At 41.4% G+C, this 27,786-nt stretch overlaps 1 protein-coding gene across 1 annotated transcript; it reads right to left on the minus strand.

The window, feature by feature from the left end:
* Window positions 1–1,253: 1,253 nt before the first annotated feature.
* On the minus strand, window positions 1,254–7,934 carry rgs4 (regulator of G protein signaling 4). The gene is made up of 5 exons (XM_080430333.1): window positions 7,784–7,934; window positions 7,310–7,411; window positions 6,019–6,083; window positions 3,006–3,169; window positions 1,254–2,439 (listed from the first exon to the last, which is right to left on the minus strand). The coding sequence occupies exons 1-5, from the start codon at window positions 7,825–7,827 to the stop codon at window positions 2,203–2,205; spliced, it is 612 nt and encodes a 203-aa protein (XP_080286459.1). The 5' UTR covers window positions 7,828–7,934; the 3' UTR covers window positions 1,254–2,202.
* Window positions 7,935–27,786: the final 19,852 nt, after the last annotated feature.

Consider the following 27,786-nt stretch of genomic DNA (forward strand, 5'->3'; position numbering starts at 1 on the left):
TTTTGTTTGTGACTTTGTGGACATCAAACCAGTTGATAGGGGAACAAATTGTCGTCCCCAATTTGAATTTATTGAACTTTCATAAGGTTAGGGTAAGGGTTATGCTTAGCCCCTTTTGGGCTATAAGCATTGTAAACTAAGCATTGTAAACCTTATTTTGAATTTGGGATGACGGTCATGAGGGTCATCCCAAATAAAATAAAAGGGTATACACTATACAGGGTTCCGATCGGGGCTAGGGTTACGCTTAGCATTCATCTGTTAGGGTTATTGTTAGGTTGCTTATGGTTAACGTAAAGGGATACAGAATTAATTCATAAGCAGTGTCCCTAGGAGTTTGTAAAGCAAATGTGTTCATGTGCTAGTGTGCATAAGAGCAATGACTTCAGGAAGGGGAGGTGACAGTTAAAATTACCTCCCATTCCATCCAAACTACATAACTCCTGTTGTCCATTTACAGTATCTTTAGCTGAATTTATGTAATCAAATGATGGGGGTGTTTCGGATGGGATCGTTTTCCTTGGTTAGGAAACTTTGTCATTCAAATTGGTGTCATTCTCCAATACTTTGCCCAAAACAGGTTCATTTCATTCTTTTTTATTTTTTATTCATAAATAAGTCACATACAGTACATGCAAGATACAATTTATATAAACACTGTAAAAAATGCAGTTTTACTGTTCTTCTGCTAAGAGCATTTGTCGTTTATAACATAATCCTATTCACGTATCCTGCACACAGTTTAGGCATTTAGCAGACACTCTTAATCCAGGATTAAGAGCGTCTGCTAAAACATGTCTGCTAAAACACATGACTGATACATGACTAAATCCAAACAGTTTGATGAAAAGTAGGTATAAAACAGAGATATCGGTTAACAACTTTTACTTCAAGTTCAAATGTTTAACATTCAAATGATATGTATGAGCTAATGATTACTGTATAATATTGAAGTGAGCTCAGCACTCTCAATAGAACAATACGGAAGAATACATTGTCAGGTACAGTACAGAATGTTTTCATTATTTCACAGTTTAAGTGCTGTGTTATAGTACATCAGGGCACGCTGTTACCATCATTACATTTAATGATGTGGAAAGACTACTTTGTAATGGTTCAGATGATGCATAACATGTTGTTCAACTGACATGATTTAACAATGGCAGTTAACATTGAGACATTGAGACATTGTAACAGACATAAAAAACATTTTCATAATACAGTATATCTGTATATTTGAGCAAGTGCACGTGTTATCTGTGTGTGTGTGTGTGTGTGTGTGTGTGTGTGTGTGTGTGTGTGTGTGTGTGTGTGTGTGTGTGTGTGTGTGTGTGTGTGTGTGTGTGTGTGTGTGTGTCAATATTAACCAGTCCTGACTCTGATACCCAGTTACGAAAGGTGAATTTCTGCAGCATATACAGTATAATATAATTATTATTTTTATTATTATATATTTGTTTTTAGTTTTTAGTTTAGTTTAGTTTTTTTTTTTTGTATGATTTATTGTTTCCTGTCTCTCTAGTGAGAGACAGGAAACCACGGGCAGAGAGAGTAAAGACACGTGAGACAAGACAAGGAGTCAATTCAAACTCGGGTCCTCACGTTCATAAAGAGCCATAGATAAGAGCACACGATCTGTACACCAACTGACTGAGTCGCCAGGCGCACCACTACAGCTACGATACACACTATACTGTACATATCCACTAGAACAGCTTTAAACAATTGCTTGCATTCGAGCTTATTCATTGTACATGTAGAAGCCCTTGACGACTGACAATCACAGATCATTTAGGGAAACATAATGGCAAAAAAATAATGGCAAATTTATTCTTTGCCACATGACCCTTTGGATGTGTAGGCTAAGTGCTGCTTGACTGAAAAAGCACAGACATTTATTCCAGTTGAAATAACACCATTCACTTATTGAAAGGGTAGTGATTACAATAATGACACCGCTCAAAAAATGCACCTTTGAGGCATTAGAGAGGGTAATTAAAAAAACAAATAACCTTAATGTTAAATCACGATGCGAGACAGCGATAAGCTCCCACTTGTGTGTCCTTAAAGCAAGATACATTTTCTTTACAACACATCGGTCATAGAGCAAATAAACACATCCTATTGCCTTTCTAAAATAGCTACCTTCTCACTGACATACACATTTTCCATCTGTTGCACGACATAGCCTGGTCTTTCTTTCTAGGCACCGTTGGTCAATGCCTCCCTGCTTTCTAAAATGTTTCTTTTCTTGCCCTTCCTCTCATGAGTGGCAGACGTCTGAGACAGGTCCTGGATCAGTTTGGAGTTGAGGAAGCGTCTGTACGAGTCTTTCTCCATCAAGGTGTAGATCATCCTCTGAGCCTCGTCGAAACAAGACGGGCCGGCACTCTCAAGGTTCTGCCTCGTCTCCTCTCTGGTTGCAGCGTCTAGATTTACCTTCAAAGACACAGGGATAAATGTTTAGGTTGATGCACACGATGTATATAGGAATGGGCAAACAGTTGCAAATCTTCATGCCAAATGTGTTTTAAGTACATCTAGGACATGATCACCATAGTTCCAAAATAAATCTTAAAAAATAATAAAATGTAACAAAATGAAACATCTTTTTAATAGTTTGTGTGGAACATGGTTATTATCGGACTCATGTTTGACTAAAGCTGAGATTTATATAACTTTGGCTATTCCACTTGAAAGCTGGAAGAGTTTTTTTGTATTTACTCAGGCAGCCAAGTGTTAGATCATCAAAATGTGAGTGTTATCTAAATGTGTCCTTAGCACACCATTCATATCGAATCCAAGGCCTGCACAACTAAAACTATGTGCTGAACGATTGATTATATTACTGCCACGTTTACAGCAGTACCTTGGAAATACAGTGTAACACTTGGCTCTGAACCAAACCATTATTCTCATGTAATCAGTGCTGTAAGTTTAGTGGTTAATGGATATGTACAGTACTATCTTTTCCCCCTCGCAAATCAAGGGAAACTTTGAATTACCTCATTCGGTGACTCTACTGCAACATACTGCTGATAGATCAGCTTGGCTCTTTCACACATCTTGTCAGTCGTGATCTTCTTGTAGTCCTGGCAAACTTTCCAGAACTCCATGTTTTCCTCACTAAATTCTGACCTCAGGAATTTGGTGAAGACCACACAGCCACCTATAGCACAGAGTGAAGAAATGATGACACTGTTAACAAAATGTTTAAGATATATTTGCTGTATGATTTCTTTCTGGTCCATAGAGGACCACAGGAGGAAATAAATCCACGAGATGGGAGCACAGTTTTTTAAAGTAGCAAACTGTACACGCCTCCATAACTCTATTTGTGTTATCCTACAATAAGGCCTGTTTCTCAGATTTTACACTATTAGCTATATTAACTATATTAGCTTTCATGTTATCTATTTACAGATGAATGTTTGTTAACCACTTGAACCCCCAACACCCCCTATTCTGGGGGGGGGAACATTTGGCAGAAATACACGATCTACAAGCTCACAAAGCGAGAGAAGCTATCAGGGATCCTAGTTCGACCCCTGGCTCCCCCTGGCTTTATGTCGAAGTGACCTTGAGCAAGCCGCCTGACCCCTAACAGCTCCCGATCAGCAGGTTTCATGGTTGCCTCCGCCGTCGGTGTGAATGTGTGTGTGAATGGGTAAATAAAACACATTTTAAAGTGCTTTGGATAAAGACGCTATAGAAATGCAGACCGTTTGTTCCATGATTGCAGCTGTAGAGCAGTGGTTCTCAAACTATGGGTCGGGACCCCCAGGGGGGTCCCCACATGATTGTGAGGGGGTCCCCAGATGACAGTGAAAGTGAAGTGACAATTTAAGGACTTTTAAGAGCTTTTTTAATACCTTAGGCTCAAACAAAAAGAAAGAAAGAATAGAAGAAGACCATTATCTAGTCAAGTAATCAAGTTATCAAGTAATCAGCAAACTATACTATCAAAACTGGTCAAACATTGGCCACATAGTCAAATAATATAAGAAAAAGGCAAATATTTTGAAAAGAGAACATCTTCAAGCTCTTGCGAGGCGTGTAGATCTGCTATTTTCACAATATTTATCTGTGGAACCGAGTCAAACTAAATGTAATGCCTCAACTCCTACATTCCAAGTGCTTGTCAGGGTCCCCCAGTTCAATTACGATTATTTCGGGGGGTCTGAAAAGGTTGAGAACCACTGCTGTATGCAGCGCAATACATAAAACCTCAATGAGAATGAAGATGAGAAGAGACTTCACTGAAAATTATAATATTCAGTATTCTTCCGGGAAATGTTTACTGCACCACTGTTGGCGTAACGGTGCTGCCTGGTAATGACGTTGATATACCGACACTACACGACGGCTAACACTAGAACATAAAATAAGCAAAAGAAGACAGGGACGGATGAGAGGAAGTTGTACAGTAGACAGATAGGTTTGGGAAGAGATGGGGAAGACATCACAGTGTTGGGGGGTCAGTGGCTGAGGCTTTGGAATGCAGGAGGTCAAGGCCCTGCTGGTTCTCATGAGGCCATTGCTCCCACTTTGTGTCAACAGCCCCAATGCTCAGGGGACCGACATACACCCACGCATAAACTTACATGCACACAAACTATTTTATGCACACACAAACACAAACACATACACTTACAAACACACACACACACACACACATCACAGCACACTGCAGTTGGCCTTTAAGGACCACTGAAGCAGTGTCTCCAGACACGTAGGATGCATCTGTCTTATGAGAACGCATGAGTGTCTACGCTTCCGTGCGCGAGTGCGTGTGTGCGTGTGTGTGCGTGTATGTTGAATTAGCATGTGTTTGTACTGTATGTGTGTGTTCCAGCCAAGTCTCCCTAACTTCCTATTAACGTCATAAATAGCAACTTCCCAGTGCATGAGAAGATCCATTACCCGAGAGACCAAGTAAGGATGCAAATTTAAAGGAATTTTTCCATCACCAATATGTGTTACCCTTAACGAACATTCATTGGTTAATAGACAACATGAAAGCAAAATATCTTATGATATACAGAATACAAAATGCATGTTATATTCCTCAAAATCTGAGAAACAGGCATTATTGTAGGATAACAACAAAGGTAGAGTTATGAAGGTTTGTATGCTACTTTGGGGGGGGGGGGGTGGGGGGCATGTCATTTCCTCCTGTCCATTCACTGTTGCTAGATCATATCAGTCCGTCTTTCATATGGTCATTCAGTTAAAAGATTGCTTCTCTCCGTCATGTCAAGTCAAAAGACAATTAAGGACAAATTGTAGTTAAAATGATATTAGTTTGAAAATGGAAAAGTCACGTTCTGTCTTCAGGTCCGTGAAAAAAGATGTGTGAAAGTGAGTGAGGTGTTGCTATGGAGATACATTTAATTACAACTAAATTTAGCTGTGCATATATGTGACGGAAGTGACTGGTTGTGTGAGTGAACTTTGGTGCATGTATTTTCCTTATAGACATCTCAACCAAACAATGAGTTGTCTTCGTTTAAATGGAATGAAGCTATTCATATGTATCCCTAAGTTAGGGATAAACATAAATGGAACGAACCTATTCATATTTATCCCTAAGTTAAGGATAAATATAAATCGCTTTGTTCCATTTAAACGGAGACAGCTCATTGATTCAATTGAAATCTGAAATGTAAATCTCATCACTTAAATTCTTATTAGCAATTCATCTAAAGTCGATTATTTGTTAACATCCCTGGAACCAAGCCACACAACTACATTAGTACACCAGCCACAGAGACTATAGAGAAGTTAAAAGTTCTCCAGTTAGGGATAATTATTTGTAAATGACAGGCGTGTGTTGGCCACATAATTGCAACATCCAGCCACAGCCAGATTGGATCAGTGTTTACCTCGTCATCCACTTTGACATGAGCTCTGCTGGGCAGCCGCGGTGAGCCACCACTATGAGCAATTTGGGGCTTTTAGTTGAGCTCATAAAATGCTATACCAGTTGGACTCTATTTGAACAAGTGGGGAACTTACTTTCACTGTTCAGCAGGTGGTTGAAGGACTCCTTCCATTTTGCCACCTCAGCTGCTGGAGGAACTCTAAACCGAGAAAATAAAATGCAAAAGGTTATGAAAAGACAATGGTCTTTTAATTGCGGGGGGGGAGGGGGTGGGGGTACCAGGGGGTCCCCAGCGAAATTAATTAACATAGCGTCACAATCATTTTTACCACTTAGCTTTGGCTATTCAAAAATAGCAGATCTGTGTGCAAATCTTTGAATGTATGTATTTTTTTAAAGTGAACATTTTTAACACAAATCTTTGCTTCTGGGGGTCCCTGGAACAAAACATTTTCAGATGGGGGTCTGCGGCCAAATATACATCAATTTAGGGGTTGAAAAAAGGGTTGAAAACCACCGCTGTATACAATTGCACACAAGTGCATGGGACTGTCTATCCACGGTATATCTGTAGTATTATTGTCAGCTACATACTGCAGGGCATGTCAGCTATAGGCACCATAATAATAATTATTATCTAACCCTATTACGTGATCTGACTCATGATATGACTCAATATGATGATAACAGTAATATGCATTATAGTATGTATACAGTATCATGTTGGCATGGTGTAAACAGGGGGATGAACAATGTTGCTGCTTAGTACATGTGATTATGGGATAAAGTGATTATTGAGGATTATCTGTGTCTGTAGAGGATCGGGTTCTTAGAAAGGCTATTGGAAGGCTAATGCCAGATGCTGCAGACAGTTAATCTGCTCAGAGAGAACAATAAAAGCTCTCTCCTCGGTACAGATCCTGACGACTGTCATTGTAACCTTTCCGTCCTGAAACAACCTAATGCTAAAAATAAACATAATGGCATTGGACACTTAATCGATGCTCTAATCCAATTAAAACAAAGGGCATATTGTATTGATCGAATCTGGTCTCACATCCATTTGCCTGTTATGGCCTCATTTATTCAAGTGTGGATCGTTGCCCAAAAGGGTCGTTAATGGGGAACATTAGCATGTGTGTATGTAATTTCAATGTTTTCCAATATTGTGATATGATATTACATGATCTGTAAAGTTGTAGTTCTGTACCTTATTTCACACCGTTTCTACGCAGTAAAATCCTCAGTATTTAATTAAAACTTGGAATTAGTTAAATTAAACACTGAAGACTACATGTATCATATTATGTGTAGTGTAGGTGTGTCACTGCAATATGTGTTGATGACCATAGAAAGAATAGTTGGAACAATAGACCATAACAGATGAATGAAAAAAAAGCAGGTGTTGGGTTTATTTCTGCTAACCTCTTTTCAGTGGCAGCCTTTCTTTTCACCGTCTTCTGATCATCTCCATGTGCTTCAGGCTTCTGCAGTAAGAAGCCTATCTTGTGCTTGATTTCTTTGGCACTGCGAGAGATCAGCAAATACATCCAGTTACACATGTGAACTGCAATGTCATGCTCTTGACAACCAAATAGAGGCTTAATGCGTGTACAAACACAATCTAATCAATGAGCCATTATAGAGAATAACTATGGTGTAGATTCTAGCTTCTTTAGAAGTGACATTATTATTCTCTTGTCACCATGAAGAGTTAAACCAGTATTTGTAACTGAAAAACATTTTATTTCAAATGGAAAGTGACCACACTCATAGACTCATCTGCATTTTATAATCTGTAAACTTAACATCACTGATTATGCAAAATGTCCTATGATTTAATCTAAACGGCTAGAAGCTATCTTGAATGACCTGTTGCATAACCAAAACAAGTCTTACCTTTTCAAGCATGTTGCAGGGAGTGCTGCTAATCCTTTACACATGGTGGACTACAGATCCGGGATCCAATGGACAGTAAGAATTATTATTAACACGGGTCGACAGGAACAATAATATGTGTGACTTCAGGCTTGTACTAGAATCTTCTTAGCCAGTGAGATGTGTATAGACCCTCTCCACCCCCAAGAGTGGTTTTATAGCATCACAGTCCTCAGAGTCAAGTGACTGTCCAATCACACCAGCCTTTTCTATTTTGTGTGTAGCCTATGTGTAGAGAGAGAGAGGGAGAGAGGGTGGGGGTTGTTTTCATCTTCTGTTAGGGGAAATTTACTGCAGGCAGGAGAGTACTGTGCGAAACAAAACCAAAGGCAAAGAATATTTCCACTCAAGGGGAGAATGGATATGGCTTTTCATCTTCGTAAAAAAACATTGTACTCTGAGTCAGACAATGTACTCTGACTCAGACAATGTACTCTGAGTCTGACTAAGTCTTTCCAAATGGTGGCTATATTTTTCAATCCAAGTCTAACAGGTATATAACCTGACACTTATAATATGAACCCATTAAGACCTGAGGCCGATTCTACAAATGTCTTCTAAATCCTAACAGTTTTCTGAAAAGCTACTGTCGCTATATCAGTGGTGCTCAAACTTTTTCATGTCAAGGACCCCCAAAATGATATGTATAGGGACCCCCAGAGGCAAATATTTGAGTAAAAAAAAGGTCCCTTTAAAATATACATATATTCAAATATTTAAAAACAAAATTCAAAAATAGCAGATCTACAAGCTCACATTGTATATCTGCTATTTTTGAATAGCCAAAGTATAAAATATGGATAAAGTGGTTACACATGATGCTTTCCCGGTTTGAATGGGTTAAGGCAGTGAGTAATGGTGATCATAAATGAGCTGACAAAATTTAAAAGTTGAATGTTAACCGTTGTTGAATTCCAGGTATGCCCAATTTTGCAAGGAATATTTAGTTCATTTGGTCAGAACTCGGCCATGACATATATGGGTACATCGGTCCGATCGACGGTTCTGGACAACCGGATCTCAACCGGATCTCAACCGGATCTCAACCGGATCTCCATAATATATGCCTATGGGCATATCGGTCAGAGTGGGAATACATGCCCAACCCGGTTGTGCATTACCCCTGGTACCCGTCTGTCTGAGTCCCTTTTGCCCAAGTATGGAGTTCCGTGTCAGGTATACCAAAATATTGAGTCTAGCCCAGTCTGTGATCATCATACTCCCTTATAGAGAGTTGCGGATTTATGAATATTTTTGGGAGATTCGCTGACCCTCGGGACTTCAAGAGAGGAAAAAAGTAAAACAAATCAACAAAAGATATCTACATACACATAGCATATCCATCCAGTACAGTACATGAGGTTAGATGTAAGGTGCATCAGCATAGCAGCTAGTACTGTACATGATATTAGACATTGGGCGGCAGTGGCTCAGGGTTAGAGTGGCCGGACAGCAACCTTGAGGTTCCCAGTTCGATCCCGGGCTCCCCCAGAGTTGGTGTCGTAGTGTCCTTGAGCAAGACACTGAACCCCTAATTGCTCCCGATGAGCAGGTTGGTGCCTTGCATGGTTTCCGCCGCCATCAGTGTATGAATGTGTGTGTGACTGGGTGAAAGTAATGCACAATCTATGTAAAGCGCTTTGGATAAAAGCGCTACATAAATGCACCATTTACCATTTACATTAAGGTGCAAAAACAATATCAGCATGTTGTAGACGAGATCAGTGTCAGGGCATTGTCAGGTTCAACCACATCGGCCTCAAAAAGGTAGCTTTCACTGGTACAATCCACAGGAAAAAAACAGGGAAAGGGAAAAGTCCCATGGCCAGTCAGCTCTACGTAGCCAGGCTCACCAGTAAAATTCCTTCTTGTGTAACAGAGATGCACTGTTTTGGGGTAAACTATACCCTAAAGCAAGAACACACGTTAGACAGACGATCAGGGTCTCCGCTTACAGATACGTCTGTTGACATCGAAATTCAATGTAGGGGCTAGAAGTGGGTGGAAACTATTATGGGAATGTAAAGATTTACGATGGACCCTGACTTTTTGGTCCTGGGTCTATGACCAGGCTCGGTGCCCCCTGGGACAGAATTCTTTCCTCATCAAAGAATTCCAAAGCCTTGGAATTATTTTCTTACAAGTCTGCCGTCCACACCTTTTGGGAGTTAAGCAGTACTTCTTTGAAAATCCTTTTTTTTTGTTCATGAATTCATGTGCAGAATCTGGGGGGGATGAGATCAGTGGAGTTCCCTCTGGTGTTGTGCCCGTGGGCGTTTCTCACTCTTTTGAAGTACGTAGTTTGACAGGTACATGTGCACTGGTCCCTTGAGTATCTTGAAAACCAGGCCCATTGCAAGTTGCTGTACTGTACTCTGTCCTCTACCCTGAGCCATACCACCCTATAGCATAATGAGCAGGGGTTAAGGTGAGTCCAATAGGTGTGAGGTCTAGAGATTGGTTTGTTTTGAGAGGTCTGTACATGTATTTCTTGACATAATTATTGTGTTCGTTTACAGAGACCCCCATTCAATCAAATTAATTAAAACCATAATCATAATTTATGATTTTAGAACAGCCATTTGAACAGCCATTTGCCATTAGCTTGTTCATGCGTTATTCCTTTCTACGCCGTGGCGTGATTCAGTGAAGACCCCCTCTGATTGGCCAGTACTCACTGACTTCCCACTGGCAATGACTCTAGTCAGCGGCCGCGCCACTAACCATGACCTTACAAAAACGATGCCTAACGATGCCTTTTTTTTTTTTATTGAATGAAATAACATAACCGTAACATAACCCTAACCCTAAAAATGAAATAAAGTAACCAAAAAACGAAAAGAAACTAACAAAATCCGCCCAAAAAACGGCCCCCCCAGGCCCCCCCCCCACCCCAGGGAGCAGGGGGGGGGGCACTTCAATTTGAGGTCGCCCGGGGCACCACATAGTGCTAATCTGGCCCTGCTCCCTCCTGTCTTGCATTAGGGTCTTGAGCTCTGCAGTGTTGCTAGCTCCGCTGCCACACCGCAGTGTGTCTACTTAGGTGGAGTGCCTCTTTCCTCTCGTAGTGTGCTGCCTCCCACAGTGTTAGTTTGCTCGTGATCAGTTTCGGGTGCCTGACACCAGTGTTGATTTCGCCGACTAAAACAATGCCGAAAAATGTCGTCGACTAACTTTTTTCACTGACGAAAACTAAATAAAAACTAAATAAAAGCTAAGCTATGATGACTAAAACTAAGACTTAAAGGGGTAGTTCACCCCCAAAATAACTTTTTTTCTATTGATTACTGACCATCTGGAGCCTTGAATTCATAGATATTTTTTTGTTTTTGTCACATTCCTAAGCCAATAATTTGATTATAATAAATGTGTCCCCATTGATTCCGGTAGGAGACACAAATGCATTTGTGTCTCCTACCGGAATCAATGGGGCTAAATTTATTATAATCAAATAATAAAGGAAGGAATGCGACAAAAACAAAAAAATATCCATGAATTCAAGGCTCCATGGGGTGAGTAATCAATAGAAAAAAAGTTATTTGGGGGGTGAACTACCCCTTTAATATATTGACAATTTCGTCAACAAATAAAAACTAGCCTAAAATGTTAGTGAGGGAATAGTGGAGAAGAGATCCAGTAGAACTAAGACTAAGTCATTTTATGGTTGGTTGCGCTAGGGTGTTGCGCTCTGAAAACAGCAGATCTACAATCTCACGTGTCGCGCTGCGATGCGTTGTGAGCTTGTAGATCGGCTATTTTCAGCACGCAACCAAGAGTAAAATCAGCCATTACGACACCATCAAGGCCAGCCAAAATACATTTTAGTCGACTAAATCAACTGTAGATTTAGTCGGCTATAATCTTATGATATTTAATCAACTAGAAATAAAACATTTCAGATGACTAGAATGTGACAAAAACTAAATGGAATTTTATTCAAAAGACTATGACTAAAACAAAATCTAAATTTGCTGTCAAAATCAACACTGCCTGACACATGCCCTGCCAGCCTCATCCTTCTCTCTCTGACCTATAGTCCGTGACCCACGGGAGGCTTCCATAAAGGGCCACGTTTCTGATGTGGTCCGCCCGTGTTACATCAAGTGCCATTCGTAGCATTCTTGTGTAGGCGCCATCCAGGGCCTTTAATTCCTGCTGTATAGTGAGTGTCCATGTCGACCCCGTATACAGCAGCACTGATTACTGTAGCCACAAACAGCCGCCTCTTGAGGTCATCTTCCATTTTAGATTTCCAGACATGCATTAGAATCAAATGTATTTATACACACTTATTCTCTCTCTCTCTCACACACACACACACACACACACACACACACACACACACACACACACACACACACACACACACACACACACACACACACACACACACACACACACACACACACACACACACACACACACACACACACACACACACACACACACACACACACACACACACACACACAATGTATGACCTCACACCTGACCCCATAGACCCTCTCCTTTCATCTTATTCCAGGAATCAGCCCAGATTCCTTCCTGGCTGATCTAAGAGCAGTGTAGCTGAACCAGACACACATACCTCTCTGCCGATTAGCAGGACAACCACATGTTGGCATTTAACGCCCTGGAAGGGTGCCACACAACCCACCTACCCTGCTGATCTTACAGATTGTTCTTCTACTAGGACATCTGACACGAAATAATGTGTGCTCTATTGAAATGGCTTCGTATAAATGTCTAACAGTAAATTGTGTGTGTGTGTGTGTGTGTGTGTGTGTGTGTGTGTGTGTGTGTGTGTGTGTAATTATGCTTGTGCATGTGAGCGTGCGTGTGTGTGTGTGTGTGTGTGTGTCTGTATCTGTGTGTGTGTGTGTGTGTGTGTCTGTGTAATTATGTGTGCGTGCGTGCATGTGTGTGTGTGTGTGTGCGTTTGTGTGTGTAAATTGGTGCCTTTATTGGTGCATGTATGATGTAATGTTTTGGTTCAACATAATAAAGCATGACATCTTAAGAGCAGTATCTCATTAAGCAGTCAATGTACCTTCAGCTGTAAAGGAAATGACCTGGGGCATAGTAAATGTCCTTGGAGAGAAAATATGGTTTGAGTCACAGAGTCTATGGAGTGCACACACACACACGCACACACGCACACACGCACACGCACACACGCACAAGCACACACAGGTGGCCAAGACCCAACAGTGATTAGTGTGTCTTGCAGAGATCGTACGATCAAATGGAAAACATCTGGCAGATGTTAACGGAATTTTTGGTGTGTGTTTGTGTGCGCGTGTTTGATATAACAATCTAATCTAAGACTATTTTGAGTTTGCAACAATCTCTAGTCACGTTCCTGATGGTTACACACTGCTGCTAAATGCACAGTTATAGCTCAAAAACATGTTTCTATTTAGATTGATCCCAGTTTGTTTGGATCACCTTCTCCTGTGAGCCGCTGAATTAATGACTGTGAATCTGCTTGTGTTGTTGATGGAATGACACCCATACTCAGCTGCAGGGTTGTAGTGTTACATTGACATTGACCTATCATATACTGTGACTCAAGAGGTCCCTTATTTTGGCATAACTGCAGGTTAACTGCAGGTCAAGTTGAAGTTGTTTTTGCGCATATGTAGTGTATACACTACATCAGACATTTCAGCCTTGTGGGATTTCAGTCCTTTTCACTTTGATCAAGACTGCAGTTGTTTTGTTTTATTATCTCCGCCAGCCCGAAAGGCATGGCGAGAGAGTATGTTTTGCCCCCTGTCCGTCCGTCCGTCCGTCCGTGTGTGTGTGTGTCCGTCTGTGAACAGCTAATCTCCGGCACCGTTGGCTTGATCGCAGCGAAACTGTGCACACACACTCCCTGGATGCCAATTCCGAACCTCTGCCCCAAGTTTTTCACATGGGCCTTTTATAGCGCCACCGGGAGGCCGATTTGTGCAAAACATATTTTTTGTCAGTACTCAAAAATCATGCAAATTGGTACACAGTATCTCTATAGTCATTAAACGAAACATATCAGACTTTTCATATTCCATCCTGATTGGCTAAAAATGGCTTCCAAAGTTTGTAGGAGTGCTCCGTTTTGAACAAAATGCCTCAAATCTTGAACACAGCATGCAATTTCCGTGAAATTTTGCACGCATATTTCCACCATGCCGAGGAAGAAATGCCACTTGGAAATCTTCAGATCAGCCTCATGGTGGCGCAGGCCGATTCATGTTTTTACCTATAACGGCACCGATCTGTGTAAAACTTTGTATGTGCACTCCCTAGAGGTCAAGGAAAAACCTTTGCCCTGCTTTTTTCACATCTGCCTTTTATAGCGCCACCAGGAGGCCGACTTATGTAAACAAATTTTTTTATATTACTCCTTCCAATTTTATCCAAATTTCACACAAATCGGTACACATGATCTCCATAGTCATGTGATCAAGACGGATGTGTTTGATTTTTCATATTCCATCCTCATTGGCTAAGATTGACATCTAAAGTTTGCAGTAGTGGCTTGTTTTGAACAAAATTCTGCAAATCATGAACGCACCGTTCGATTGCGGTCAAACTTTGCACGCACATTCACACTATGTTGAGGAACAAATGCCACCCTTTTAACATTGGTCTGTTATAGCGCCACTGGCAGGTCTAATTTAGCAAAACACATTTTTTGAACAAAATGTCTCAAATCATGAATGCAGTGTCCGATTTCCGGCCTAAGAAGAAATGGCACCCTTTTCACATTGGCCTATTATAGCGCCACCAGGAGGCCACAATAACCTACCTGACCTGGCGGAGACCTGTGCTCCGAGGAGCACTTTTTCTAGTTACGTTCTGTAGCACCCAGAACACATGTTCAGCGACCTCAACCCAATCCCAGCCACTCAGTACAAACAAATGTGGTAAGAAAATGTTACAGCCTTGTGCCTAAGAATAATGCTCATGCTTCCATTTGGCAACGAATAGGCTACTCAGCCCTGGATCTCAACCTTCCATCGTTGGTGCATTTGATTGACTGATGGCACTGTGCCATATTAAAAGCATTGACTGCCTGTACAGTTGGTAGTCTTTGAAGTTGGTCATTTTTTTAAGTTAAAATTTCAAGTTACATTTTAAATGAATAAATGTTTACATAAAAATCATAAGTATGGAAAAATCATTCCTCTTCAGTACAAGAGATAGGAGCTGGCTGGGGCGCATGTTGCCTTCACCCAAAAATATATACACATACAGTAGTAACCGTATTGATTGTTACTGCTGCTTATTCTGTCATATTGGTCATGGCAAGCTTCACCTTCTAGTGCATGTATGTCTATTGACGCACTTGCAAATCATTAAAATCATCACAACTTGTGGTTTGGTTGTTACAAATGCCAGACATGCAGGTAGGATACAGGACACTTGGTTAAAATGCAGTTTTCCATTTGACCATAATACTAGGCCTAGATCGTAACGATAATAGCTATAAAACAAAACAGGTTTTTGTCTCCATTATATAATATACATGAAATGTGCATTGTGTTTTATTTTTACATTGTGGAAATGGTTTTTCAATCTGTACGTTCCGATCCTGCTTAACTTTGCAGGTCAGAACACAGCTCATCAACTTATTTACTGAAATAAATTAACATTGTGAAAAAAGGCAATTAAAAATGTAATGGTGTAACACTGACAATCTGCTTTCTAATATGTTCTATCGCAGTGAAAGGACACAAATATTTATTCGAAGACATTATAAGTCCATAAAAGTATGGACTATTGAAATTCATTATACAGTATACTGTAATATAACAGCATTTTATCAATAATAGCCACAGAACATCATCAGTTATGTCTGTCTTTCACAAACAATTTACTACTCCTATGATCTGACTGCCCAGCAAATACAAATAAAACTCACTCCTTAATTGTATCATCGATTGTTGCCGATCTTTGAGGCTAGTTACTAGACAGATGCTGGTTTGATGTTTGCCTGGTATTCTAGTTACTTTATATAGCACTTCATTGATTTATTTGCGCAATATTTACTTGATTATCCTGTCATCTGTTGACTGTTGGGTCATGCCACTTACTCTGATCAGTGATCAGACAAACAGGAAGACATTTTATTCAACTTAAAAACAAAGTGATTATTTAAAACTAAATTTGATGTCTTTGCTATTCTTCACACAGTTATTTTATTATTTGTGTTAACTGAGAGACAATTCGGTTGAACACAGCAGCAGCAGGACATGCAGCAGGTTATGGCTTATGAAACGGTGTGAGGTGTTGACATTTTGTTCTGTTTCATGCACACCTGTCTGCCTGATAAAACCTCAGCAGCAATGGCCTTCTCTCAACAGTCTTCTTTTAACTATAGGGCTCCATACAGTGCCTCATTGTGTCTGCAGAGTCTGAGTGACAAAGGTACAGGGTCTTACGTCAAATGTATTTAACACACACAAGCCTGTTCAAACACAGTGGGAGGTTCAGAAAAGCCTTTTAAATTGAGGCAGCTAATTTCTGGAGTTACATAAGCGTTAAGACAATAACATAATTAAGAACTAGAAAAGTGTGCTCCTCGGAGCACATATCTCCGCCAGGCCTGGTTGCCTACCCAGGGCTGTGTCAGTTGTGGGGTGCAGCTGTCAGTACACGACGAAGCTGCCGGGGAATATAATTTGTACGAGAGACTGTGCAACTGTTCATGGCCAGTGAAATTTAGTTTTTTGTGATAAATAGGGCCCGCCCACAAATTTGTCAAGGCAATTATAGGCAAACGGTATGGATAGCCAATCTGTATGGAATATGACAAATCTGTATGATACATGTTCATCACATGACTCCAGACATTTGGGGCAAAATGTTTAGGAATAGTAGCAAAATGTGTTTTGAAGATAATGCTAAATGGCGGAAAATCGAGTTGGGGTGAAATGGCCGTGGTCTAGATGGAGAGTTCGGTCATGATCCAAGGAATCCAGGGGAAACAAATATTGATGGGACGACCTAATGGTTATAGGGTAAAGCGGCCTGTTATAGTGCCATAGTTTAGTTTGGCCTACTGTCCCAGATAAGCAGTGCACAGACAGACACACGTACAGGGGGAAAACATAATCTCCACCTCCAGGCCAGGGAGATTTATTTATTCTATCACTTATTTACATATTAATATCTTTCCGGGCCAGTGATTATATTAGTCCTAAATCTTGAATGCAGTGTTTAGTTACCACGCGTTACCTGGACAGCCCATAACAGCTACTCATGTGACGGCTAATTAGGCTGATGTGAAAGGAATCCTTTACTTCTATTTTAGGCTGGGTGGTATAAGTGAGGCATGTTGCCAAAGCAAAGTATCATCCTTAATGCGTACTGTGCCGCCATCTTTCTGTGAGGACTGTTGTGGCCACAACAGTAATTGACCGATTTTCAGTCAATAGGAAATCATTCAAAAGATAATTAGCGTGCAATGACTGTGCTTGTGCTTTTGTAGTGTGAAAGCTGTTGCATGTGTGCATCTGTGTCCATTAGCCCCAACAGTCAGACACGAGAGAGAGAGAGAGAGAGATTTGCAGATGGCTCGCTCTAAAGGTCAGAGACAAAACAGTGGCTGCCCTTTTGACCATACTGTCAGCCCTGCTGGAAGATGTAAGCCTCATAAACCACATCATTTGACAGGGAATGGTTCCCGCAAAGTGCCCCGTGTCTGCGAATCACATCTGCTACACCTCGACCTGTCTTCTCGCCTCCTCGCTGATGGGTGAGCTAACAGCAGAGCCCACACATTAGCCTTTTGCTTCATTACCGGTGCAATGGATCGAGCTACATCTGTCATCCTCTAGACTAGATAGGCACATGTCATGTAAAAAGGCACTCTATCAAGTAGGGATGAGAGGAGAATGAAAATGAGGAGGGGAAAAGTGGAGCTCATTGAGAGATTCATTGATGCACAAGATAAAAAATTATAAATAATAAAGATATGTGAGGAAAACCATTTATTCCAGTTTTTAGTTGGCTCACGATATTCTGGACAGCCCCAATTAAAACGAAACGTACCTTTGAAAAATAACATCACAATGAAATGTAGCGCGCTGGATTCTCAAAGAAATGTATTTTCATACGGTACTGAAAAGAGAGGTAAACATTGGCTTCTTTGAAGACCAAACAACCACGGTATGCTTTGAGAAATGGTCTCCCTTTCCATGATAATACTGGAACAGTTCTATTTAGCCATGTATACTTGAACAATAACTCACTTCAGACCAACAATCCCCATAGCAGTGATATGATATATATAATATATGCCGGGAGTATAGTATATATATATATATATATATATATATATATATATATATATATATATATATATATATATATATATATATATATATATATATATATGAAAAGGGATGGACCTTCCATAAGGAAGGGACTGCACACTCCAGAGAACAGAGATGGACAACTTACTACTGCATTAATTGATTTATTAGCACAACGCGTTTTGCGTTGAGCTTCGTCAGGTGCTATATGGTATTGCACCTGACGAAGATTGTAAAAACAATCAATAGTTGCAGCTACATCAAACAACTTGTTTGTATCAAGTTGTATATAAACATTATAAAATGTTTTTCCTGACACTGATCATCAAAGCATTTGATGGCCTACAATGATGTTCATAGCCAATCAATGTCCTCTTTCTGCATCGTCCATTTAAGGTGGAAAAGTGGGCTTTTCCAGCCTGATCGCCAGAGAATTAGTATACATTGCACGGATCCAGTGCATGTCATTCCGTGCATAGTCGCCTAGAAACCCCGAAATTCCGTGCATATGTACGGCGAGTCCCACGGTGGGCGTAACCAGTCGCAACCCGGAAAAACACGGAAGCAGAGCAGTCCCCACAACAAAATTTACGATTCTGTGCCTATCGGTACATAACTCAAACGGTGCTGAGTAGGCACAAGGGAATGTCGCAACGTTCGGGACGGCAACTCGCTCGCTTTAGCTCGCTCGGTGGCCCCTTACGTGGCGACAATTCCCTTGAGACTGCGCGCCTCCGAAATGGTTTAGTCACAATGGGGGAGATGTGAGGCGGCTATGCACGGAATTTCGGGCTTTCCAGTTGTCTATTCACGGATTTTCAAAAACGTTCAAAGAGAACGTTTCCTCTGGCGATCGGGTTGGCTTTTCAGTTGAGACTTGCTCTATCCACTTCTACTCTCAAATCAATGGAGATCAAAGTTCACCTTTAATTATTTTATGGATATCTCCTTGACCTACCCTGATGGTTTTTCTCAGCTGAGAATTAATGTAGAAAGACATTAGATTTAATAGCCATGGTAAATGATTATTATACCACCCCTATCAACCAATTAGATTGTGATTTGTGTGATTTGACGAACCCCTTTAATAATTAAGAAATAACTCACAACAGCCCATATCATTATCCTGTATCCCAGCTAAGGGAGGTCCTTTGCATTTGGCAGACAACCCCCAGCTATGATATAATCACAACATAGCTTGGAGGGTTATTGCTTTTAAAAAATGGTTACTAAATATGGCAGCATAAATAATGTAGACACGTTCCAATTAAAGTTAATAATAACAATTTCATTTCATTTCTACAAGAAATTACCCCCCCCCCCCCCCCCCCCCGACTGCCTTCAGTCTGCATAGCAACAAAGCAGTTGCTATGCAACATTTACCTTCTTTTCTCCCAAGTTTGTCAATATCATCTTTCTGCAGTTCTGTGTATCATCCTATTTTAGGTGGTGTTTTCCCCAGAGACATGCATTGCACTAACTTCTATAGTTAGGCCTCTATGGAGGTCAATGTTACCCTTATGTAAATGTTGTTATTGTTATTGTGACATTGCGATTCAAATTTGGGGTTTGATTGGATGTTGCTTGATATATGGATTTTTGTGGCCCCTCCCACTCATTTTGGAAGCCAAATCATTCAACACAATTACATCTTTGTTCTTTTGTGTTCCTGTGTAGGAGGAGGAGGCCAGCCTGCATGCCAGAGGTATAATATTTTCAGATGGGGGTCCGCGGACAAATACTTCTGGAGGTCCTTGACGTGAAAAAAAAGGGAACCACTGGTTTAAAAAACCTTAGGACGCAAGCCCAAATAAGCAACTACACTTTAAAAACAAGGCCCAAAATCCAAAACCCAAAATGGCAACACTGGTAAACAGGAAACCTGTTGATATGGCCGGGGCTCCCCACCGCTCCCCAAATCCTGCTGTTGGATGGAGTGGAGTGCTGGAGGTGCAATGAAAATGATGGTACTTTGGTCCACATGCTGTGGTGCTGCACAGAGATACAGGAGTTCTGATTCACTATCCATAGCTAGCTCTACATTCAAGCAATCACTGGCCAAGACACACCACAGCAGATAAACACCAGCAGGCACAGCTCTGGGGTGCATCAGTCATACTAACGAAGAAATAATAAGAAACAGAATCAAGCACTCAATTTGTCTTGGTGTATGAAACATACATGAAACATGTGACAATTGTGACAGCAACCTGCCTAACCGTCATATGGTTTTTTTCACCAACACTGAACAGAATCGTATAGACCAATTATTTGTTTTCCAACATTGAGACTGGATGCACAGGTGATTGTTTCATGCAATCAATTCTCAACCTGTTGTTTCGGGGTGCGCACCCCAACCCCCTCTTGTGTGTTGGCTAGTGCTGCGCGCCCTAGCGAGACCTGACAGAATGGGTTTCATTTGCAACCAGTATGACGCTTGCAACCAGTGTGACGTCGTCTGTTAAGGGGTCTATTAGTTTCCTGACAGCATTTCAACAAGAAATGTTGTTTCATGTCACCGACATAAAAAGACAAACGCGGCCAAGTGTCTACGTGAGCCATTTCTGGGTCAGTTCAATGGTTTTGTTTATGCATGACAGTTCATGCACCACCTGGGACTAATAATGAGCGACCACTAACAGATTTACCATTAAAGAAAGCCTTCTGTCTGTCAATTGATGGGAATTACAGTAGCACGAGGAGGAGAAAACAAGCAAGCAAACTTTTTCCAGCTTCTTTACCTAATGAGCCATTAAACGGCTTCTGTGATGCTGTTTGTGTGGAAGAAGAGGGGTCGGTGCACATGTGGCCACGGTTTATAAGCCTGCGTATGCTCAGGAGCCGCTCACATGCTCAGCTGTGTGAGCCATAATGAGCTGTGATGTGGCTACGTGTGGAACAACACGCACAGATGTTGTCAGGCAACCACCACCCCCACCTTTGATCTTATGCATGGAGAGCAAGATGATGGATAGAACGGCGTGTGTGTGTGTGTGTGTGCCCGCGCGCGTGCGTGCGTGCGGGCTGCCAACCCTTCTGCACTGCAGGAGTTTCCTTGATTTCAACCACATCTCCTTGAGGACTCCTTGATTGTAATTTGTCCATGATTTTCCTTTGATTCTGCTGCTTTGCGTGGCAACCCGTGTCAGAGGTAAACATAAGACTGCCCCTCTGCTCAGTACACACCCCACTGATATGCAGCCAGGGCTATTCATGTTCATTTTCTGGGTTTAGTTTGTTGGGTTTCACAATTCACATGCAAATCAAAGGTTAGCCTACCCTTTTAGCTTAGCTTCCCTAGCTTAGCCCCCCCCCTGTTTAATGGTTGACTGTTGCCTACCGGCCGATTGGCCCCGGATATAGCATATAGCTGTTGGTGTGTGTGTGTGTGTGTGTGTGTGTGTGTGTGTGTGTGTGTGTGTGTGTGTGTGTGTGTGTGTGTGTGTGTGTGTGTGTGTGTGTGTGTGTGTGTGTGTGTGTGTGTGTGTGTGTGTGTGTGTGTGTGTGTGTGTGTGTGTGTGTGTCTGTGTGTGTGTGTGTGTGTGTGTCTGTGTGTGTGTGTCTTGTGGTTAGAGTGTCCACTCCAGCCTGAGACTGGGAGGCCAGGGTTCATACCACAGACTATAAAACATGTGTCTCAATGCCTCCCTGCTTGGCTCTCAGCATCAAGGGTTGGATTGGGGGCAAGTCCCTGACCTATGGGGCCACTGGCCACTGGCCACATGGCCCGGGAACCGCTGATTGCCAAGGCTATACTTACTTCGGTGTGTGTCATTGCTGCGCGCCAAAAACAGCCACGATGTGAGCTTGGAGATCTGCTATATTTAAGCCTCTCACTTACCATGAAACAGGCTCTTTCCAAGAATATTTCTAATGTCCCAATATGGGCAATATGGGGGGGGGGGGGGGATAAAGCAAGTATCATGACAACAAGAAGATATTCTTCCGATATCAATAAATATGACAATATAATATAATTAGGTACGGTTAATCACATGCCAAATTATCTATGGGTTATGTTGGATTGCAGGATAATGGGAACTCAAACTATAGACACAGTATTGCTTTGTAATGATCATTTAATTAGAGAATATGTGTTTTACAATATAAAAATCCCATGATACAATTACAGTGATACTGCAGATGATAAGCGATAAATATCAATATTGCTCAGCCCTATCCACCGATTAATAATGTGTTTGCCTGTGTAGATGATATATTGGATTTCACTGCTTTGTGGAGTACTCATCCAAAAGCACTTTCAATTCTGCCCATAGCTGCTGCTACAAATGCAGTGCAAGTTGCAGTGTATGGCGTATAAATGCTACCAAAGGCCAGATCCTACAAATTTGAAATTGACTTGCACCAAATGACACGTTCCACATCCATACTATGTGACCACAACAAACGGGAAACTTTCGTCTTATGTAAGCTCTGGCTAGGATAAGTGTGTGTGTGTGTGTGTGTGTGTGTGTGTGTGTGTGTGTGTGTGTGTGTGTGTGTGTGTGTGTGTGTGTGTGTGTGTGTGTGTGTGTGTGTGTGTGTGTGTGTGTGTGTGTGTGTGTGTGTGTGTGTGTGGCATGCGCGTGTGAGAAAGAATGTGAGGGAGTGGGTGTGCAAGTGAGTGTTCCATGGATGACGTTCTGCTTATGTTTGTATATCAGCCACTATTTTGGTCCAAGAACAGTTATTCTTTTTCTTTTTTCTCCCCCCATATCACACTCCAGTGACTTCCCGGAGGAACAGCACAGTGCAGCACACAGGGATGGGAAACTAAGTTGGCCCTTCAATTTACAGCTCCTCCATTGCTGTCATATTATCAATCAGTAACTACACTAATATGGTAGAATATGAATTGCAATACAGATGCAGATTGTACACAAATCTCAGTGTTAATTTAATTCTGAGAGTGTACAACTGTACACTACTAGACAGACAGACAGACAGACAGACAGACAGACAGACAGACAAGAACAGGCCGTGTGTTTCAGTGTTTTTGTCAAGCTAGCAAGTCCAAGCATATCCCATGACTTAGTCTTTGTTCAACCCAGATTTGGCACAAACAAGGGAATGAACTCTTTCTCATGCTATGCAACAAAAATGTGGAATGCCCTACCAAAAGGAGTAAAGGCGTGTAAAACCCTACTCACTTTCAAAACTGCCCTAAAAAACTATTATTCTCAAATTCCTATATAGCGCAACAACTTGAATTGTTTGTTTGCTCTTAGGCAGGAAAAATACTGGAATTGTGTTGAGAAAAAACAAAGGTAGGCCTAATTTAGGGAAAATAAGAGGAGTTGTAAAAAGTATAAAGTGCTTTCAGAGCTCCAACAGAAACACTGTGGCGGGTAAGATCAATGAGGCTGGACTAGTCGACAAGATAAAATGTTTTTGAGGCCTCCCGGTGTCAACACTATGGTGAGAACCTCCAATTTACTCCCCTTTCCTGTCCATAATTCCACTGACCTCTCCCACCCCATCTTCCGCCCAGCTGATCTAAGTCACCAATCCCAGTTAAAACAACCCTGGTCTTGACATCTAAGATCGGTCACGGTTCCCATGTGGATTATTCCTTGCATCATAGCGATGACGTTCTTACTCAGTGGTGGATAAAGTACTCAACTCTACTCCAGTACAGATGCTCCTGGTCAAATAGCCTATAACTCAACTGTCAAAACTGTACTTGAGATAAAGTACTGGAGAATTTGCGTTTAAACAAAGTATAAAACAAAACAAAAAACATTTTCAGAAATCTATCTATATTTGTGCAGAATCTCTGCATGTGAGTGAGTGTGTGTATCGGTCCTTCGGCTATCTCAAGAACAGATTGAAACTAGAAAATGTGCTCCTCGGAGCACAGGTCTCCGCCAGTACTGTTCCTGATTAATCCTGTCTTACCTATTTATATTACATATTGTCACGTGTCACTTGACCAATGTTAGCTTGGCTGATGGAAGCTCACTTCAAAAAATATAAATGATTTTTTGAAGTGACACACCTATTTATAGGTTTTTATTTCGTCATGCGTCTCGCTAGCCAATCAAAAGCATTGGTGACAACATAGTGTCACGTGTCACGTGAAGCTTGACCAATGTTAGCTTGGCTGAGACGGGGGGACACACGGAAGGACAAGAACGTGACACGTGACAATATTACATATTGTCACGTGTCACTTGACCAATGTTAGCTTGACCAATGTTACCTCACTTCAAAAACATAAATGGCTTTTTGAAGTGACACACCTATTTATAGGATTTTATTTCGTCATGAGTCTCGCTAGCCAATCAAAAGCATTGGTGACAACATATTGTCACGTGTCACGTGAAGTTTGACCAATGTTAGCTTGGCTAGGGGGGGGACACACAGTGGGACGGGAACGAAAACATACTCTCCACCTCTGGCGGAGACAAATATATCTATAAATTCCCCAAATCCCCATATATGGTCTTATCAGCGGTTGTGATCTCCATATAGGGCCAGGCCATATAGACAGACAGATTGAGATAAGATCTCCAAATAAAAGGTACACAGTCAGCCAACAGGTTTTTGCCAGACCCAAGGGGTCGGGCTTACATGAGGCTTTGTACCTGTTTCGTCCATACATGGGCATGGTCACTTTGTCCTCCGGCCCCAGCCAAAAAAAAGTCTGTCACTTTGTCCTCCGGCCCCAGCCAAAAAAAAATCTGTCCCCCTTTCGTCCCCTTTCGTCACGAACTATTCATGACATCATTATTATGTCACAAGTATGTAATTAAGTAAAGCTCATCATACTAGAACTTCATTCTGGGTCTGGCAGAACCAGGTCTCCTGGTCTTGTTTATAATAACAATAGGCTCATAATACATGCATCCACACATAAGTGAGAGCATGCAAAGTAAGACTGGGTGAAGAAGACAGTGGCCGTCTAGGAGATTACTTTGAATACTAAATGAGTGTGCCATTATATCTATTGTTAAGTTAACGTGTGAAGTACTTTGACACTCTCATGGCCAGTGGTCATTGTCACCTCAGTAGCCACACCCAAGCCTTCACATGGAAGTGCTCGGACACACACATTATCATCTGAAAAAGGCCACTGAAGTGCACATTCTTCCTAGCCCCAGCCCCTCCTCCAGCATATCAGGTACGCTAATTATTGTGGTTTGAGTATTACTACGTATAGCGTATACTGGTAGAACACACCACTTGGTGCAACAGGTATTGCAGAGCCAATGGGGGCATGTGTTCCCAACAGACATTGGCCTAGTCAAAAATGGTTGTGGAATGTGGATCGACTATTTTCATTTTTCCTAGAAATGTAGTGGAGTCAAATGTACAATATTAGTCTTTGAAAAGTAGCAGAGTGAAAGTTCAGGTATTTAAAGAAATTACATAAGTACATTACTCAGGGTAATGTACTTTTTTATTGTCCACCGCTGTCCTTACTGAGAGAATAAGAATTAAGTAATATTAGGGCATACACTACTAATATTTTGTCTTTAATAATGAATATACAGTAGGGTTTGGGTTACTGAATAATGTCATATAGGTCCCGGACCCCCTGTTGAAGACCCCTGCTTTAGACTAAATGCACTTCTGAATGCAAGTGCTTTATGACTTGAGTTGTTGTCCTGACAATGTTTGGAACTATAGCACCACCCTGTGTTTGGAATTGGGTATGGCAACCTTAAAGCCAAATTCACCCTTATAAGCATGTCCAAGTGAAAATAATTTATATTGGATTAAAACAAAACCTGGAAATATCAGTGGTTTTGCATAGACCATAAAGCATTGTAATAGTCTCCATAGCAGTCTCCGTTTCAGAGTAACACTGAGAATACATGGTTGTGATTAGAAATGTGCCAAAAACCAAAAGGTAAACATCTAAACTGTTTAGACAGTTAGACACGTATTATCCTATGAACATGTACATTTGATGTTAAAATTGCATGGGTTGGTGTCACAAAACGTGTCACTAACCGGATTTGATTCTGAGAGTGTACACAGCGTGTGTGTGTGTGTGTGTGTGTGTGTGTGTGTGTGTGTGTGTGTGTGTGTGTGTGTGTGTGTGTGTGTGTGTGTGTGTGTGTGTGTGTATGATTGGAAAACCAGTGTCCGTTTTCTTCACGCCCCCCAAACCGGGACTAGGGGGGACGATGATTTACGATTGTCCAAGACTAAGTTCCTATTATTGTGGGTGAAATGTCAAAGACAATGTTTGAGAGTATTAACAGACTGTGAAATCGAAACATTAGTTGAGGCGGTAGCAAAAAAAAAAAAATTATTTGGTGGCCTATTAGTGGCAATGCTGATGCATATCAAACAAAAAGGAAAAGGGGAGGGAGTGGGAAATATTTGCTCATGTTGTAAATACTTTCACTGTGAAAAAGTTTTGGGACGTCAAACGGGGGGCCAAAAAGCTGAGCGGTGCACTTAACCACTTAGACCCTATATACTTACTATATACCTTTTACCTCAACACCAAATCTCTTCTGTGAAAATAGCCGCTCTACAAGCTCACAACGTGTGAGGAGCCACAGCCCTCCAGGGGGAGGAGATGACACTGTAGCGTTCCAGACCACCACATGGCTGGCTGGTACCTGGAGCCAAACAGCTGTCACTGGAATTGTCAGCAAAGTCCAGGGAGAGAGCGATGCCCAGATATTTGGGACAAAATGTGTCGGCCCATTCTTTCATAATGATTTGTACCAGTCGATAAAAATGGCACTGAACCTGAGAGAAAATACTTTTTCATGTAAATATAATGTAGCAACTAAGTAGCAAATTCTTATCTGATCCTGGCCAGATACACCAAAGGAAAATCGCTCAAACGTTATGTTGCTTTGACATTTTATTGTCGTATTGACTACTCCACGGAGTCAAAGAACAGTAAAATCATCAAACTTAGGTTCCTGCAAAATCTCTCCTCGTGAGCACTTGCTAAATATCTGAGTGCACCAGAGTATGTGCACCACGTATTGTCTTATGTCAGACTTCCTTTTCATAAAATACACGCACATGCAGAACCACCCCTCCAACACGCTCACATACCTACTGTGTACAAAAATGATACACCCCCACCCACACAAGCACACTGCCAGACACACTATCACGTATAGGGATCGGAGTGTATGCCACTCAGTTTGTGCGTTTACTGTAAGTTAAACAGGGTATAGTCATGCCCAGACAATTCTCTCTCTTATATAACTGTACCTGACAGCTATTGCAACAGCAACAGAAAATGTATTGATTTTCTTGCAAAGTTCTGTAGATTCCAGGGACTGTTTGTTTGGTTCTTAAAAAGGTCAAATGATTCACTGCTGCTGTGCAAGATATTGCCAACTTGTATCTGAGTTGTTTGGTTAAAAGCGAGGGCTTTGGGGCACCCAAGGCAAATGCACAGAGGCAGGGTTAAACAATTGAGGTCCACAGACATTCAATATCACTATGGAAAAATGTAGCAATATAGCAGTGGGTATTGTGTCATCGTCTCTTATAGTAATAATATCAACTGAAGTGATATGCAGACTGTGGCAGACTGTGTAGGCAACACAACACGGTGAGTGCTTGTTCTGCAGACTGATGGTTGCATGTGAAAAACCTGCAAAAAAAGACAAAAGACACACACATCCCATAACCTGCTAGGCTGCGTGCTGGATCAAAAGTTCAACGAGTGGAAAA

Source organism: Gymnoscopelus braueri (assembly GCF_963280865.1).
Source record: "Gymnoscopelus braueri genome assembly, chromosome: 6".
NCBI classification, from domain to species: domain Eukaryota; kingdom Metazoa; phylum Chordata; class Actinopteri; order Myctophiformes; family Myctophidae; genus Gymnoscopelus; species Gymnoscopelus braueri.